This window comes from Drosophila miranda (assembly GCF_003369915.1).
Source record: "Drosophila miranda strain MSH22 chromosome Y unlocalized genomic scaffold, D.miranda_PacBio2.1 Contig_Y1_pilon, whole genome shotgun sequence".
Lineage (NCBI taxonomy): Eukaryota > Metazoa > Arthropoda > Insecta > Diptera > Drosophilidae > Drosophila > Drosophila miranda.
The window spans coordinates 44,467,875-44,486,722 of NW_022881603.1; the positions used below are offsets into that span (position 1 = coordinate 44,467,875).

Genomic DNA, 18,848 nt, shown 5'->3' on the forward strand with positions numbered 1-18,848 from the left:
TTTCTTAGCTGCTGGCTGTGCGACAATTTTGCCCATATAAAATGTGCTGGTGGTGGAAATTTTGGCCGGCTGAATGATCTGATCTCGAAACGCATGGGCCTGTCTTGGTCATGTCTGGCTTGTCGGGAGATTGAGGCCGAAATGCGCACATTTATGAGACAGACTCGAACTGGGTTTCTGGATGTCCGAAAACAATTTGTGGCTCTCAACGAGAAATTTCTTGCCCTTGAATCACAGTTTCTTGGGCTCAAACTCTTGAGCGAATCGCCTAGACGGAAAATTCCGCATAATGATACCAATCTCTTGCAACCTAATCCGATTGGTACGCCTGCCTCCCACCTTCATCCATCGGAAGCATTTCCGTGTAGGCATGCCACGCCGTTGTCTGTAAATCCGCCAACGGTGGCTCCGGAGTTCTTTACACCGAGCAATGTGCTTCCTTCGAGCACCCAACTCCCCAACAGCATCAATCCCATCCCTGCAGTTTCTGTGGCCGTCACTTCTGACGCGGTGAGTGCTCCTAGTGCGGGTGTGCTGGTTGCTGACGACGTCTTGCCAATTCCTGCTCCAATTCCTGCTCCAATTCCTGCTCCAATTCCTACTCCAATTCCTGCTACAGCCATTGCTGCCAATTCCTCTGCCCTTGTACCGAGATCTCTTTTAGGAGTGGCTCCACCATCTCGATCTCGCTCGGGACTTCAACTTAAAGCAGTGGTCCCTCGGAAAGCAATATTTGTTTCTCGTCTTATTCCTGAGGCTACAACGGAGGATTTTAAACAACATCTTGCCGCTAAACTTAACACTTCGCCTGTTGATATAGTTGTGACTAAATTTACATTTAAACATAAGCGCAACATATCATCCTTTAAAATTCTTCTCCCTGATTCTTTACTATCCTGTTCTCTAGAACCGTCAATATGGCCTGAGCATACAATTGTGCATGAGTTCCTTCTCAAAGATTCGAACTCGAATCCAAGAATTACCGAACATGCTCCAAAAAACTGATGTACTATTTTTCCATGCACTATCAGAACGATCGCAGTTTGCTGGGAAAGTTGCGTCAAATTCATACTAATAGCGCGTCCTTTGATTTCGATGCCATCGCGTTTGCCGAAACCTGGCTTAACTCCTCTGTCAATGATCACGAAATTTTCATTGATAGTTACACTATTTATAGAATGGACCGCCCATCTTTTGCAGGTGGGGTTCTGATTGCAGTTAAATCTGTTTCCTCATCTGAGTTATTCCCATTCAATAACATTCATGGAATTGAATTTGTTGCAGTCAAAGTTCGTGTTGGCTCCGCATTTTTCTATTTAACCTGCTCTTACATTCCTCCCAGGTCTGATGCTGAGCTTTACTTACACCACCTTTCAGCAATTAATAATGTTGTTTCTACATTAAAGTGCAATGATCGAATTATTGTCATGGGGGACTTTAACCTCCCATTTCTTTCTTGGCTGCCTTGTAATGACGCTAACCTGTTGTTTCCCAATTGCCATAATGACTTTATCAATGGGCTAACGGATATTTCCCTTGTCCAAATTAATGCCGTTAAAAACATTAGGGACAGACTTCTTGACCTCGTTTTTGTTAACGATGGTTCTCTTGCTACTGTATCTAGAGCAAGCCCAATATTTCTCCCTGAAGATTCTTACCATCCAACTTTGTTGATATCACTGGTGTGTACACAATCTGGAGGTGCTGACAGTTCCATGGCTCCTTGTCACATAAAGTGTTTTCGCAAAACAAACTTTATTGATTTAGATCTACATCTCTCGCGTGTTGATTGGTCGTTTCTTTATTCATTACCGAACATAGATGCAACTGTTAACTCGTTTTATAGTTCTATTTACTCCGCCCTTAATACGTTTGTTCCAGATATCACTGTACCTGTATCGTCCAAGCCTCCCTGGTTCTCCAAGTATTTGTCATACTTAAAAAATAATAAATCCCGGCTCTATAAAAAGTACCAGAAGTCGGGCTCCACGTTGGCCTTAGCTCTATACTCCTCCGCTCGCTCTCTGTTCCTTGCCGTCAATAGTCAGTGTTATAATCATTACCTTTCACAATGTAGTAGTAACTTTCGTAGTGATCCTAAAAAATTCTATTCGTTCGTTAATTCTAAGCGCAAGTCAAACGTTTTTCCTCCGTCCCTTCATTACCAGAACAAAACAGAAGCTTCTGCTGTTGGTATTGCAAATTTATTCGCTAACTTTTTCCAAACAACGTACTCGTCTCATATTTACAACGCATCCACTCCGTATCCGTACCAGCTACCTCAAGCTAACAGCATTTTTCTGCCCTTTTTCGAGGAAAGCGTTGTTCTGGAAGGTTTGTCATCTATGGACATATCGTTTTCTGCGGGTCCAGATAAGGTACCAAGTTGCATCTTAAAACACTGTGCCCAGTCCCTTTTCAAACCCTTGACCTTTCTCTTCAACCTCTCCTTGGAACAGTCTTGTCTCCCAGTAATTTGGAATGAGTCCTACATCATTCCGCTTCACAAAAAAGGTTCAAGATCAAACATTGAAAACTATCGTGGTATCGCAAAGCTTTCCGCCATCCCGAAGCTTCTTGAGTTCCTGGTCACCCGGCAACTGCAACATCTTTGTTGCAGCTTGATATCTCCGTCGCAACACGGTTTTTTCAGACATCGTTCAACATCGACTAACCTTCTTGAGTTTTCTAACCTAATCCACCGTGGTTTTCAAATTGGTTTGCAGACGGATGTAGTTTTTACGGACTTCAGCAAGGCATTCGATTCTGTGAACCATGCTCTGCTTATTCAAAAGCTCTCTTTATTAGGGTTCCCAACGAATCTTCTAGATTGGATTTTGTCCTATCTCTCTAACCGTACTCAACGTGTTTTGTTTTCTAACGTGTTGTCAAATACTGTTAATGTTACTTCAGGTGTGCCACAGGGAAGTCATCTGGGCCCGCTTCTGTTTATTTTATTTGAGAACGACCTTCCTCAAGTTATAACATACTCTACTACACTAATGTATGCTGATGATGTCAAAATCTGTCTTTCTTACTCTGATTGGTATTTGCACACACGCCTTCAACTTGATCTAAGTGAACTACTATTGTGGTGTTCAACTAATCTTTTTTTTCTGAACCTTTCCAAATGCAAACTTATGACATTTTACCGTCGCGCTCCTCATTTTGTCTCATATGTTCTAGGAAATCATGTTCTTGAGCGAATTTCGAGTTCAAATGACCTCGGAGTCCTTTTTGATCATAAGATGTGTTTCAACACCCATATAGCTGCAACTGTAAATAAAGCTGAGGGTGTTTTAGCGTTCATCAAGCGTTGGTCCAAGGAGTTTGACGACCCGTACGTTACGAAACAACTGTACATCTCGTTAGTACGTCCTATATTGGAGTATTGTTCTTGTGTGTGGAGCCCGCAGTATAAAGAGCAGCAGGCTGTTATTGAATCCGTGCAAAAGCAATTTTTAATTTTTGCCCTTCGGAACTTTAACTGGGACTCGGGTAGAATCTTGCCACCCTACCGGCCTAGGCTAAATCTTATTGACCTGCCGTCGTTGCACCATCGCAGAATATGCAATGGCGTAATGTTCGTGCACAAGCTCCTTCTTGGGACTGTTGACTCCCAAAACTCTCTTGGGTCAGATTGACTTGGCCGTTCCATCCAGACCTACCCGTGTTTTTAGGCCTATCCGTCTACCCATATGTAGGTCTAATTATGCTGACCATGAACCTTTTAGGGTTTTATGCCATAATTATAACTCCCTCTGTCAAACCCTATCCCCTGAACTGTCTCTTAAACTAATTGCATGCAATATTTATAATCATTTAAATTTAGCTAACTTTTAACTTATCTTTTTCCGCCTTTAGTAACTAAGTACCATTTTTAACAGATAATTTGTTAATTTAATAAATAAATAAAAACAGGAGTGTGGATACCAAATTTGGTTGCTCTGGCTCTTATAGGTTCTGAGATCCTTGAACTCATATTTTGCAATTGGCAAAGCCGACCATGAAACCTGTGTGTTAGAGAGAGACAGAGCGAGAAAGAATGAAATTGTTTTCTTGATTCTGGCTATAATAATTATACGATCTGGTTGACATTTTACACTCTAGAACATATAGTCATCCTCTACGATTCTGCGTTTTTGGTTTTATCGTATCTTTCAAAATGTGGATGCCACAGATTTTCGTCCTTTGTGGGGGCGGAAGTGGGCGGGGCAAAGTTTTGAAATATTTTTGTAGCAGCGATTTATCACAGAAGTCTGGATCCAAAACATCGTTGCTCTATATCTTATAGTCTTTGAGCACTAGGCGCTGAAGGGGACGGACGGACGGACGGACGGACGGACAGACGGACAGACAGACAGGGCTCAATCGACTCGGCTATTGATGCTGATCAAGAATATATATCCTTTATGGGGTCGGCAACGATTCCTTCTGGACGTTACACACATCCACTTTTACCACAAATCTAATATACCCCCATACTCATTTTGAGTATCGGGTATAATTACGAACAGCAACCACTTCCCAATTGTATTATCAGTGCAAGGCCTAAATGCCCCCCTCCAAGGCAAGAAGATCCTTCGCAACAGAATAGCCCGGATTCTGGGTGCAAGTGATGTCTCAAATCTGGAGGAGCTCAATGAAAAAGTGAAATCCCTGACCTTAAAAAACACGGTCACATTCCCAAGCACGAACAAGTACGTTGCTAAGAAATGGTGGAACAAGGAAACGGAAAAACTTTTTCGCGTGCAGGCAAAAATTCTACCTCACCAAAAAATTGGCTGATGCCAGAGCAACCTTAGAAGCTGACAAAAATCTACAAAATCACGTCAAAAATCTTAGAAAGCGCAACTTTTCCAAGTTTATAGAAGAGGTCTCCTCATCGCCCTCTATGTGGAGCAGGGTGAAAAACATCAAAAAATACGGTCAAATCAAAAATGTAAGGAACAAATGGACGAACGAAGATGACAAAAACTTTCTCAATATGGTTAAAGTAACCCCATCCACGTCAAACAGTAGGTCCCGTAAGAAAATTCCTGCCCCTTTGTTAGGACCAGACGACCCGGAACCCCTGGAACTGGAAGAATTCCTGGCCTTCCTAAAAACCACGAACCCCAATTCGGCTAGGCGCCCTGATGGCATCTCGTTCAGGATGCTTCAAAAGCTACCAAGTGGGAAAAAACAAGACATTTTTGAAATTATAAATAAAGTATGGCTGAGTGGCGTCATCCCTGAAGTCTGGCGCAGGATAAAAGTGGTACCCATCCCCAAGAAGAATGCAGACCCTACTTCCTTCCAAAACCATAGGCCGATTTGTTTGATTAACACGCTGTTTAAATCCATAGAGGGGTTGATAAAGTTGAAGTTGGACGAGCACATAGCAAACTGTGACCTGCTGCCGGTCAGGTCCTATGCCTTTAGGAGAAACAGGTCCACGGCTCTTTGCATCAACGACCTTATCAACAAAGTTCTGGCGCTGAAGGCGAGGGGTTGTCAGGTTGTCGCAGCTTGCCTAGATTTACAAAGAGCGTTCGACTGCGTAAGAGTGGACACACTCGAGCACAGGATGAGGGCTATGCGGTTCAATACAAGCCTCACGGCTTGGATCTCCAGCTTCCTTAACAGACGAATTCTCATAAAGGGCAAAAGCGAGGTAGAGGTGAACAGAGGTGTTAGCCAGGGTAGCTGGCTTTACACAGCCGAACTACGTGATATTAACACTCATAACTGCTTACTGTTTCAGTATGCTGGTGACTTTTTCATAGTTTGTTTTCATAAAGACGTATCCATTGCGAAACGGGTGCTGGAAGACAGTATAGATAAGTTCGAAGAAAAATCCAATAGGCTAAACCTGTCATTCAATCCGGTGAAGTCTAAAGTGATTTACTTCAACAATCGTAGAACTGCGCCAAATATCTCGCATCAAGGAGTTGATATCAGACAAGTAGAGCAGATCAAATACCTAGGCAGGACTATCTCAGCAAACAACTCAGCCTCTGGTCACATTGATCTGGCCATCTCGGAATCGAACAGAAACTGTGCGTTTCTCAGATTACTCAGTGGGTGTCACTATGGTATCAGCCCCAAAAGAGGGCTTATATTTTACAAGGCATTTGTCAGAAGTAGGCTAGAGTACGCGTGCTCATCATTCTGCAACCTGTCCAAATCTGCCTTGGCCAAAATCAAATCCCACTGCAACCATCACCTCAGAAAGTCGCTGGGTCTGATAATCTGCACTCCCGTTCCTATCATATATCACATGGCAGGAGAACTTCCCCCGGACTACAGGATGAGATTCCTGGCGGCGAAAGAGTTGGTTAAGGTGTTTGCATTTAATCTCCCAGCAAGTGAAACAGTGTCAGCAAATAGGGATTTAAACACGGGCTACGCTAAGGCATATCGGGAGTTTGGCAGCATAATAGATAGAGTTGAGGTTTTCGAGAACACAGCTTCGTTTTGCACTAAAATTAGCTCCGACTTAGAATTTTTCAAGGGTTCTGCACCCAACAAGCACGCTATAGACCAGGCAGGTATCATGCTGCTCCACGGGGAAAAGAAGGATCAGCTGACAAAGGGTGGTTTTGAAATCTATTACACGGATGGGTCAGTCGCAGATGGGCATTCCAGCGCCGCTTTCCTGCACGATAGGACAGGTTTTTTAGATAGCTATTACACGCACAAAACCCTTTCCTCGTTGTCCGCCGAGCTCCTTGCTATCGAGAAGGCATTAGACCATGCTATTTTGTACAATTTTCCTCGTGTCGCGCTCCTGACAGACAGCAGAAACGGGGCCCCCATTCTGGAGAAGAACATTCAGGATAACTCTATCGCCTACAAAATCAGAGAAAAGATCCAACAAAATCCACATCTAAGAACTGTAGAGGTTCACTACATTCCCGGACACGCTAACATCCCTCAGAACACTTCAGTTGACGCAGCAGCCAAAGAAGCCCACAGACGAGGAAAATACACAGTGGTTAAATGGAACCTTAAAGACGCTATGTGCGAAATACACAGAATCTTAAAAGCAGAATGGGAGAGAGAATACGCCGAGTTTGCTAGTATCAAGCACCAAGGTTACTGCTCGCTTTTCCCCTCAACATCATCCAAACCGTGGTTCCTAAATAAAACTAAGCTTAAAGCCATTGACGCTAAAAGAATCAACAGACTGCTTCGTGGTAACGCATTCGATAGGCACACTCTCGCCAAAATGCATGTAGTTCCTAGTAACATATGTGATACATGCGATAGTATCGATAACGCCTCGCATTTAATTTTCAATTGTACAAAGTACAACCACTAACCATACAGTATATAGATGTGCCAGTTCATACAACGAAAGCGTCACACACTGGCTAGCGCGTTCAGTACCCCAGAGTGACGTCATCATGAGAGAGAGAGCGCAGAGAGAACATCTTTGCATGTGTTAGTACACACGCAATATGTTTCGACAAAAATATGTGATTGTATGCTTTTTCAGATTTTTTGAACTCTCTCAGGTCTGGTTCTGTTTTGCCACCAGCATGTTTTAGTGTATGGGTGCACATGCATTCTCACGTACTTTGCGTGCGTGTGTTTAGTATTGCTGGCCGCTAGAACTGAAATTTGAGTTTGGTTCTTGTTTTGGGTCTTTTGATGGACCTCCGCCACAAAATAAATGAAGAATGGGCAGGGGGTGGGGGTATGGTACACTAGGGCGCGGGAAATGAAATAAAAGCTGTTATTTGTTTGATTTATACCACAAAATATAAAATATTACAATAATATAATTACACATTTATTTCCTTATTTTAAACAGGTTTATTATAAATTATAAAAATTATGCAAACGCCGTCGGTTCTCGACTTTTTTGTTTATTATAACTAAAACAATGATGTATCTAAATATATAATATAAGAAAAAATATATATATACTTAAATAAATATGCATACATGTATGTAAATATAAATGGAATTGGTTTTACATATATTTCAAATCAATTGTCAATCGCGCGCTTTCCGACGGGAATCTGCAATGCAAAATTTAGATGCCGGTCGCACCTTGAATACTCTCATGGACAATACCCATAAATTTTCTAATTCAATTATAAAATATCTTATGTACATACATATGTACATAAATATTAAAGTTTATTACATTCGTATATTTTATTTTGATATATTTAATCGGCATTTCGACAAAGTCTGAAATAAATCCTTCAGCAGAGTGCCCAAAAATTACAGATTGAAGACGACTTTTGCTGCCAACAGGACAATGATCCGACGCATACTGCCCACAATGTTAAGCTCTGTTTGCTTTACAATGTACAAAATGAGCTTCGATCGCCTCCTTAGTCCCCAGACCTGAATCCCATAGAACATCTATGAGATTTACTCGATCGCAGGATTCGTAAGCACACCATAAGCTCTAAAAACATGTTGAAGGAAGTTATCCTGGAGGAATGGGGCAAAATAACTGCCGAGGACACCAGGAATCTGGTTGACTCAATGCCTAGACGTCTGGCAGATGTTTTAAAACGATATTAAGATCCCACAAAATATTAACAACTTAGAATTTTAGTCGTGTACGCAGAATTGTTAGAGTGTACGCAGACTTTTGAGGTGTCAAATTTGTCTTATGTTTTTTTTAATGATTTTTTTTTCCTATTAAGTTTGTTTTATTGAATAAAAAACAAATGTAGATAGGTTTAGAAATAAGCAAAGAATATTATAAAAAAACGAGGGGGAACGTTGTGAGTTGCTGCGGAGACCGCAACTCTACATTTATACCCGATACTTAGTCAGTATGGCTCTCCTCCGGCAGACGCCGCTAATATTAAACGACAGGACAAAGAGTGCGTGCGAGAGAGACAGAAACTCAGTCTGAGCATGACGTCGGGCGCTGCGTAGCCACTGAAAATTGATTTGTTCCTTTTGGCTATAAAAATTATCTGATCTGATCCAGATTTAGCAATCTGATAGATATGGTCATTATCTATGATTGTGCTTTTTTAGTTTTCTCGAATCTGCAATATTGTGGATGGAACAGATTTTCGTCCTTTGTGGGGGAGGAAGGGGGTAGGGCGAAATTTTGAGATATACGTTTTATAGTGAGATCTAACAGAAGTGCGGATAGCAAATTTGGTTACTCTAGCCTTAATAGTCTCTGAGATTTGTGGATGCCCCAGATTTTCGTCCTTTGCGGGGGCGGAAGGGGGTGTGGCGAAATTTGGACACGAAACGGTCAAGGTCCGATATCACAGGGGTGTGGATACCAAATTTGGTTGCTCTAGCTCTTATGGGTTCTGAGATCCTTGAACTCATATTTTGCAATTGGCAAAACCGACCATGAAACCTGTGTGTTAGAGAGAGACAGAGCGAGAAAGAATGAAATTGTTTTCTTGATTCTGGCTATAATAATTATACGATCTGGTTGAGATTTTACACTCTAGAACACATAGTCATCCACTACGATTCTGCGTTATTGGTTTTATCGTATCTTTAAAAATGTGGATGCCACAGATTTTCGTCTTTTGTGGGGGCGGAAGTGGGCGGGGCGAAGTTTTAAAATATTTTTGTAGCAGTGACATATCACAGAAGTCTGGATCCAAAACATCGTTGCTCTAGCTCTTATAGTCTTTGAGCACTAGGCGCTGAAGGGGACGGACGGACGGACGGACGGATGGACGGAACATGCTTAAGGTATATCCTCTATTTATAGAAAGAAATATATGTATATATTTATGCATATTTATTTAAGTATATATATATATTTTCTTATATTGTATATTTAGATACATCATTGTTTTAGTTATAATAAACAAAAAAGTCGAGAACCGACGGCGTTTGCATAATTTTTATAATTTATAATAAACCTGTTTAAAATAAGGAAATAAATGTGTAATTATATTATTGTAATATTTTATATTTTGTGGTATAAATCAAACAAATAACAGCTTTTATTTCATTTCCCGCGCCCTAGTGTACCATACCCCCACCCCCAGCCCATTCTTCATTTATTTTGTGGCGGTAGGTCATAAAAAGACCCAAAACAAGAACCAAACTCAAATTTCAGTTCTAGCCCTCTAGTACCAGGCAACTAGTTCCGCACTGTTGCCGCACTAGCTACCATTCTCACCTCCCTGGTTCCAGATCGATTACCCGCAATGTATTTCAGCGGAGAATTTAACACATGCATGTCCTAGGGCGGAACCACCCCTGGTTCCCGCTCGATTACCCTACGCTCAGGAGGTAGTTCCGAACTAGTTACCAGTAGAAAGCCAGCAACTAGTTCCCCACTCGACTACCCTTCGATTACTTGTAGCTAGCTCTGACCTAGTTACCAGTAACTAGTTCCGAACTGACTATTGGTAGTAGTCAATCTGGCAGTCTGGAATAATACAAAAATAAAAACACAATGTCTTTCATTATAACGAATAATTTTTAATTATATGATGCTTAGCCTACTCCTGGTTTTTGGCAAGACACTTCTTCTTAAACACCCTTTTCTTCATCCCTTGCATTGCCTTCCGCACAGTGTTTTCGGGGGGCTCATCGCCAGGCGGAATACATTCTGTAATTAATATTTGTTTTAATTTATATGAAAAATTTTTAAATCTCTAGAAGTGTAAATGGTATTTTACCTAGCAAAGCTGCAAAAAATTCTTTGTGGGTCCTAAGGGCCTTCTTCCCTTACGTTATAGGCTAGAACAATTTTCTCACTCAAAATAAAGTTTAAGCCGCTCAAAACGCCAGCTGGCTGGAGAATCGATTTCATTGCTGTTATCTGTTATCTTTCCTGCACAACGCTAACTTTGCAATGTTATCTTCCCTTTCACTCTTACGGAGTCTACGCAAATGCCTTTTGCTTATCATTTTATTTGAAATATATAATATATATTTGCACGTACCTGTTTATATTAATTTGATTTATTTATTAATTCTTTTCCACTTTTTTAATAAATGTTTACACAAAAGACTCTTCCAGCGATTAGATGTTGTACAGAAGTGAACAAAATCAACGCATAAAGCAAACGAGGAAAACAAATGCATTTTGTTTGTGTAAATTCTTGTCTCTTTCATTCCACGAGTGGCTCGGTAAAAACCAGCTGAGTGGGCACTGTAACTCCACGGAATTGCGGTTGTTTGCCGCCTTCAAAAACAAACCGAAGGCGGCTTCGTTTTTCGGTTCTTTTTCGACTGGTCCGCGTTCGCTTCCCGCGTAACTAGTTGCAGAACTAGTACATTGTAATCGACGAAGACCTGGTCCGCGTTCGCTTCCCGCGTAACTAGTTGCAGAACTAGTACATTGTAGTCGACGAAGACCTGGTCCGCGTTCGCTTCCCGCGTAACTAGTTGCGCGGTAAACAGCGCAGAACTAGTTCGAGAGGGGTCAATTGACCACTTTGGTTCTACAGGGAGCGGCCAGCAATACTAAACACACACACGCAAAGTACGTGAGAATGCATGTGCACCCATACACTAAAACATGCTGGTGGCAAAACAGAACCAGACCTGAGAGAGTTGAAAAAATCTGAAAAAGCATACAATCACATATTTTTGTCGAAACATATTGCGTGTGTACTAACACATGCAAAGATGTTCTCTCTGCGCTCTCTCTCTCATGATGACGTCACTCTGGGGTACTGAACGCGCTAGCCAGTGTGTGACGCTTTCGTTGTATGAACTGGCACATCTATATACTGTATGGTTAGTGGTACAACACAACAAGGCAAAACTTCCCATCTCTAAGAAAATATAATGATATTTACAAATTCTTTGAAAAAGAAAACATCAGCGCGTACCAAACACTAATTGACTTCATCGACGAAATTGATGTAAAGCTATAAACAGTACTCCAACATCTTCTATTCTTTGACTTGGCAATTTCCACCTTCAAAAGGCGGGCGGCCAAATAATCCCACGCTACTCACGGGTAGCTTGGTAACTTAAACCCTAAAAAAAAAAAAGGACGAAAATCTGTTCCATCCACAATATTGCAGATTCGAGAAAACTAAAAAAGCACAATCATAGATAATGACCATATCTATCAGATTGCTAAATCTGGATCAGATCAGATAATTTTTATAGCCAAAAGGAACAAATCAATTTTCAGTGGCTACGCAGCGCCCGACGTCATGCTCAGACTGAGTTTCTGTCTCTCTCGCACGCACTCTTTGTCGTGTCGTTTAATATTAGCGGCGTCTGCCGGAGGAGAGCCATACTGACTTAGTATCGGGTATAACTGTAGAGTTGCGGTGTCCACAGCAACTCACAACGTTCCCCCTCGTTTGATTTAGCAAAGTAAAAAGTGGCAGAGAAATGATTAAAACGCATGATTTTGTTTTAACCAAACATTTGTTTAGTTGTCCTTATTTTCTGTCTTTATTTTCTGCGCACTATTACGCAGACGTATCTATTTTAATGTTACTTTTGAAGCACTTATAACATCTGCACCACCAAATCCGCGCCGGAAGCCATTCTGAGTGCAATGGCTAGTGAGAGAGAGAGAGAGAGAGAGAGAGAGAGAAAGAGCGAGCAGACTCATCTTTCTTCTCTGGGGACATTAGCGAGGGTGAGTATGAGGGTGTATCTGTGTATACTCTTACAGCTGCAGTGAGATGCATCATATTATCCATTTCAAGTCACCAGCGCAGAAGCCGATGTTGGTAGTGATGGTGGCGGTTGTTGGAAATTTGAAGCACAATACCGACGCCATTGAAGTCAGCGCACAGTGGGTGAAACGGCCAAATATCTAGACTTGTCTAGTCTAAAACTTGTATCAATTGGTAATCTTTCTTAAAACGGTCACTTTTTTCCAGAATTCAGACATTTTAAGTGTGTCTTAGGATATGGATCCAAACAGAATATGATTCCGAATAATATTTTATATTTTTTGTTTACTAGTTTTTACCAATAATCAGATGTGTCTATTTGTTTTATTATTATTAAATAAAAATGAATTAAAAATATAAAATATAAAATAATTTAAAAAAAATTGTGTATAATAATATTCTATGATTCATAATACACATAGGTAAAAACAAGAAGGCGATATCTTTTTTACATTCGAAGATGTTATTTTGTATACGCTAGATAAGCCGTTTCACCCACTGTGCAGCGTCGGCGTCGGCAAGCAGGAAAAGTTGAAAAACCAGAAGTAAGAGAAGCCGTAGACTCACAACAGGCATCAATACAAAATACAAATCAATTTTTGGCGGTACGTGGGCCCGAGAGGTTCAAATACAAAATACGGTGCTGGCGCTCGTGATCGTGATCGGCCATAGTTTCGAAATAACTGGCTTTTCGGTGGTGAATAATATGAAGTAATACAATATGCCCGTGTAGCGAATCGGGGTATCAATAGTGAATGGTGTGGTGTGGAAAAGAATGAATTCCATAGTTGGTTCAGAGTTTGGATTATAGGGACCATAGTGAAAGAAAGCGAAAGGCTTAGCAAGTGATTGTGATTTTTAAGTGATACCTGCCTGTTTCGACAATCTTCTAGTTGTGTGATGGCATCGACATCTACGCCTCCAACTACAGTTGTTTTCGAAAACGGCACAATGCTGGGCTCCATGAGTTGTGAGCACTTCCATGCAAAGGTCCAGTTCCTGGGAAATCAGTCACACTTTGTTGTACCGGAAATAGTAATTAGTTACAGTCAGAGCAGCAATAGTATCTACAACCATCGAAGTCCCTGTGTTATGTCGAGCTCCAGCGCACTTAGCAGCGTAAGTCCAACCATAAACGAGAACGAATCGTCAGAGTAACATGCATCGCTCCTGGAAATTCGGCAAGGAGAACGCGAGGAAGAGTCTGAAATTGAACAATTCATATTGAATCGCAGCACTTCAGAGAGCAACATACTAGAGTCCAGCTCCTACAGTGAGTTGCAGATCCCAACTTCGCTGTGCGTTCCAGCAGCTCAAACCCTTGCTCTAGACTGTTCGCGGTCCGACTCAGAATCCAGGCAAGGCAAGCGCATGCGGCGGAAGGCTGACAAGGCCAAAGCCAAGACGAAGTGCTCTACCAATGCACTTGGGTCTCCCACGCCCACAGTGACGTCTGTGGCCGAAGGATATCCTCCACAATACACAGCGATTTTTCTGGACCGTCCCCATAGAAACAGTGGTGTCCCAGCGAACGCACAGTTGAGCTCAGTCATATCATCGCCGTTTTTAACAGGCAATCCGGTGCAAGGGACAGGATCCAACGCGGCCAACTATTTAGAGTTTCATCAATACTGTCAGCAGCGCCCGGGAATGGACATCTACATCAGCATCATCATCTGCATCACCCGCAAAGGTAACGCAACCAGACGGAAAACTGACTTCATATCTTTTAAATGAGAGTGCTGCAGAATATGTCTTTCCAAAGCCGAACCAAATCCGATGCTATAAGATTTAATATATATTCTTGACTTTATATTCAACTATGTCCATACGACTATGTGTATCTAATGGTCTAATTTTTAGATCAATCTGGTTGAATATTCAAATACACCCTTCATATTGATGCACGAATGAATACTGGAAGAGTTCAAAAACTAGTTTGAGAGAAATTTAATTTAATTTAATTAATTTATATGTATAGAGGACAATGAATTTCCGTTTTTACACATATTTCACTACATAAAGCTACCAAAAATCCTGGTTCTGAAAATAGTCCAACCAATTGTCACAATGAATTCAAGAATTTCTATCTACCAATCGTGCACAAAGGTTCAACAAAATCTTGATTCGAATCTTTATTCTGTGCGTATCTAAGTTACGACTTCGACCAATTCTTTTTTTTCAACTTGCTGTCAAGCCTCTGATCTCTCCCCAGCTCCTTGAATGCGTTTAACTGGAATACATTCAACCGGTTCCTTTAACTGCAGTTCCAATATTTACCATTATGGCATTCTTGTGGTTGTTATTTGATACCTCCAAAAGCGAGGGACGGAAGTTCATCAATTGTCAGTTCGAGTTTCACATTTGTGGTTGAATCGGTCAACACTGGACAATATAACCATCTGGCTAATGTGAAGGAGAGGAGTAAACATAAAATGTGCATTTGTATGTATATGCATGTGTGTATGTCGACTTCATTACTCTGATAAAGCCTTGACTATATTCTTTCATTCAAAGCTCCGACAATTTCCTTTGGTAGCCCAACACGTGCGCAGTTGTATCAGATTTTTAGCCATCGGCGAATGAGATTAAAACTCCTAATAAATCTACTGCGGTATTAGCTGCGCTTAAATGAAGCTTGCTTTCATTAACAACAAACGATTAAGAAAATACAAATTCCTTTAGCCAATTCCAATAATCAGGGTAGAGTAGAATGTCTAATGAAAGAGTCATAGGGCTAGTTAACTTTTACTTACTCGGCTATTAAGGATTCGTCTCGTGAGTATTTAAAGGCTACTCCATAAATAAACATTTTTAAAAGGAATTTTAGGAATCTTGAGTTCTAGAGTTGTTGTTGGCTTCAGTTAAGCTGCAAACAATATGCCCAATTATTATTATTATTATTATTCCCTATTTCAATAGTTTTTGTGTAAAAGAATAAAATAAAAGAAAATAAAATAAAAGAACGGGATCGCTTTTTCATATATGTACATCCCTGTGTGTACATGTACATTTCTATGTATATATAAAATATTAGGCAAAGCATAAGTCCGTGGGAGTCTAATCTCATTAAATTTGTTAAGTGTTGTCGAAATGAGATCAAAAAGTGGAAAATAACAGCTTGGAACCATTACTCGAAAGGTATAATGGTATATTAGTGGTAAATTATACATTATATATATTTTTGATCAGCTTCAATAGCCGAGTCGATAGCCATATCTGTCTGTCCGTCCGTCCGTCCGTCCGTCTTGTTTGACGCCTATTTCTCAGAGACTATAAAATCTATACCAACCACATTTTGTATCCAGACTCCTTCGATATCACACTGAATCAAGTTTGTTTCAAAATGGAGCACCCCCTTACGCCCTCACAAAAGACCAAAATCTGTTGCATCCACAATCCTCAAAACCAAACACGCAGAATCATAGGGAATGACCACATCTAGCAGATTGCCGAATTAGATCGGTATATTTACTGTATATTTTTACATAAATATGCTCACATATGTACATATGTATGTATGTATGTACATATATACTACCAAAGACTATACAATACCAAGATGTCGCATGAGGAACAAATGCTTTTTCAATTTTCGTTTGACGCCTCATGGTACGGGCGCGCTGGGCTAGTACTTCAATTCTCTTTTACGCTACCTTCGCCTCCGAAGTGCTACTCGGCTTCGTCAATGCCTCGGTCAGCACGAGCTCGAGCCAACCCAGAAATATGCTTGTAGTTGTGTATATGTGTGTATGTCCTAGGTCGGCACGGCCATAAACCGGTTTCGCCCGCAGCATATACGGCTTTTAGCTTCACACACAAGCGCACTGAAAGCATGTCAGTGCCTGCGTGCCGAAACCGTAGGGCAGCGTGGTCGCTGATGTCTTTGGCGCGGCACAGTGGGGACTCAGCCGAAATAGTCAAAAAATTGTATGAGTGCTTTAGATAAATTTAATGTACGCATCTAATAGAGAATTTTCCAATCGAATTTTCAAGATAGTTTTAGTTTAGGAGATATAAGCACTCAAAGTTTAACATTTTTTCAGTGTGCAAATATTTATTGACTAACTAACTAATTTAGCAAGCTGAGACGGCCAAAGGTCCCACTGTGCCGCTCCAAAGACATCGGCGATCCGCGACCACCGCTTCGACGGTGAAGGCATTGCCGAACAGACGAAACCGATGGGCAGCGGGGTCGCGGTAGAGACGAAGTACAGGCGAAAAGGGAATTTAAAACCCGCGCGCTCCCTCGTGCCTTTTGGGTCCTAATGTTAGGACCCGCCATAGAACAGCTTTTTGGTCGCTCATGCGAAATCTTGGTATTGTATAGTCTTTGATCATACATAGAAAAGGTAATGTGAGTGGGACCGGCAGCTACCTACCTGCCAAGGGCTAGTTAGATTGGATAAATTTAGGATGCATCAGGTAGATTCCCAACTCCTTGAAAGAAACTAATGTGTTTCCTCGCTCTTTGCAGAAGTCTGTTTGAAGTGGCTGTACCGCTGGCCGGTAGCACCGTGGAAGCCAGCAACAACTTGTTCAGTACAAACATCAATATGTCTAGTGCAGCTGAATCCTCGGGCAATCTGGCTGTGAGCTACAATTTTCGAAAGTGGTTCGCACGTCCTTCGCTGCCTTTCGTAATAGGAATATTTTCACTTGGTGGCGTGGCATGCACACTTGGCGGCATAGTGCTTGGGAGCACGGGCCTGATAGAGCATTCGACACAGTATCTAAGTGCGGCTCTCTTGATGATTGGCATTGGGGTCTCGCTGTTGGTGATATCGGGCGCCATTTGGCGTCTGAGTCTCCCCGATGATGTCGATGACTGTCCCTGCTTTCGACAAATGGAAATCTGTCGCAACTGCAACAGCCCACACTGCAACAACCGCCTTCTTCCCGGCAGCTATTTGTACCCAGAATTCCAGCATCGGCAGCCGCCGCCTTCATATCTAACATCACTAAACGAGTACGCCTTCATCTATCATCCCAGTGCCCAACCGACAGCGGCAGCAGCAGCAGCAGCGTATGCTACACTGGTAATGAACACTCCTCCGCCGCTTTATCGTTCGACCTACTCCCTCAAGTAAGCATAGCATTTCTTCCAATCGATTTCGGGCATGTAATTACCAAAATTATCCTTTCAGCACTTCAGCATCGATGGGTTCGCGTACAGTATTACAACTGCCGCGTACGACCGATCATTCATCTGAGGATCACCATCCGGTCTTGCTCATCCGAGAAGCCACCAGTCAGACATCCTTAAAAGAGGTCGAGATCGAGGACATGCGTGAGGCTGGATCTCTAATGCGTGGGAGGGAAATGCAAACGCTTTATAAGGAAGATGAACTTGACTAGAGGGTGCGTGCTCGCGAGACCAAATGCGTTTCAGGAATTATTCAATGATCTTCTGATTTGACTGACTGATTGACTATATTAACCTTATTCATTTATACATACATATGTACTTACTACATGTTATAGTCAACCGAATCTTTAAATAATAAGTGGGATAAAATGTTGTAAAAAATACGTCCATATTTTTGTCCATACAAATTACATAGTCTTTATTCTCGAAACTTAATTTTAAGCAGCGTGAAAGCCAATGAATAACGTTTAAGTACATATTTATGTGGCTCATTGATCATATCAAATGATATAATGCCAAACTCAAAACTTAATAAACATATGAATATTAAACAGTCAATTTAATATTCTCAAATTGATGTGGTTTCTCCAGCTCGTAAGAGATTATTATGTATGTTCTTGTGATATGCGGTTTTCTAAATCGCAAATTTTTCAATGAATGGCATAGGGTATCAGACTAATTGTTTATAGCTTTTTATACCCGATACTCAAAATGAGTATTGGGGTATATTAGATTTGTGGTAAAGTGGATGTGTGTAACGTCCAGAAGGAATCGTTTCCGACCCCATAAAGTATATATATTCTTGATCAGCATCAATAGCCGAGTCGATTGAGCCCTGTCTGTCTGTCCGTCTGTCCGTCCCCTTCAGCGCCTAGTGCTCAAAGACTATAAGAGCTAGAGCAACGATGTTTTGGATCCAGACTTCTGTGATATGTCACTGCTACAAATATATTTCAAAACTTCGCCCCGCCCACTTCCGCCCCCACAAAGGACGAAAATATGTGGCATCTAAATTTTTAAAGATACGATAAAACCAAAAACGCAGAATCGTAGAGGATGACTATATGTTCTAGAGTGAAAAATCTCAACCAGATCGTATAATT

General features: G+C 41.4%; 1 protein-coding gene and 1 long non-coding RNA gene across 4 annotated transcripts; one reads left to right on the plus strand and one right to left on the minus strand.

Moving 5' to 3' along the window:
• Positions 1–10,404: 10,404 nt before the first annotated feature.
• On the minus strand, positions 10,405–11,232 carry LOC117192059. Of its 3 annotated transcripts, none has more exons than XR_004474181.1 (3): positions 10,893–11,232; positions 10,626–10,790; positions 10,405–10,555 (listed from the first exon to the last, which is right to left on the minus strand). It is a non-coding gene; the product is annotated as an uncharacterized LOC117192059 (long non-coding RNA). The 3 variants fall into 3 exon arrangements; XR_004474182.1 differs by having other exon boundaries at positions 10,626–10,794; XR_004474180.1 differs by having other exon boundaries at positions 10,626–10,831.
• Positions 11,233–13,156: 1,924 nt separating this feature from the next.
• On the plus strand, positions 13,157–18,303 carry LOC108160422. Its single transcript, XM_017294424.2, has 3 exons — positions 13,157–14,289; positions 17,074–17,682; positions 17,744–18,303. Exons 2-3 carry the CDS (start codon positions 17,153–17,155, stop codon positions 17,952–17,954), a joined length of 741 nt encoding a protein of 246 aa, XP_017149913.2. The 5' UTR covers positions 13,157–14,289; positions 17,074–17,152; the 3' UTR covers positions 17,955–18,303.
• The last annotated feature ends 545 nt before the right edge of the window (positions 18,304–18,848 follow it).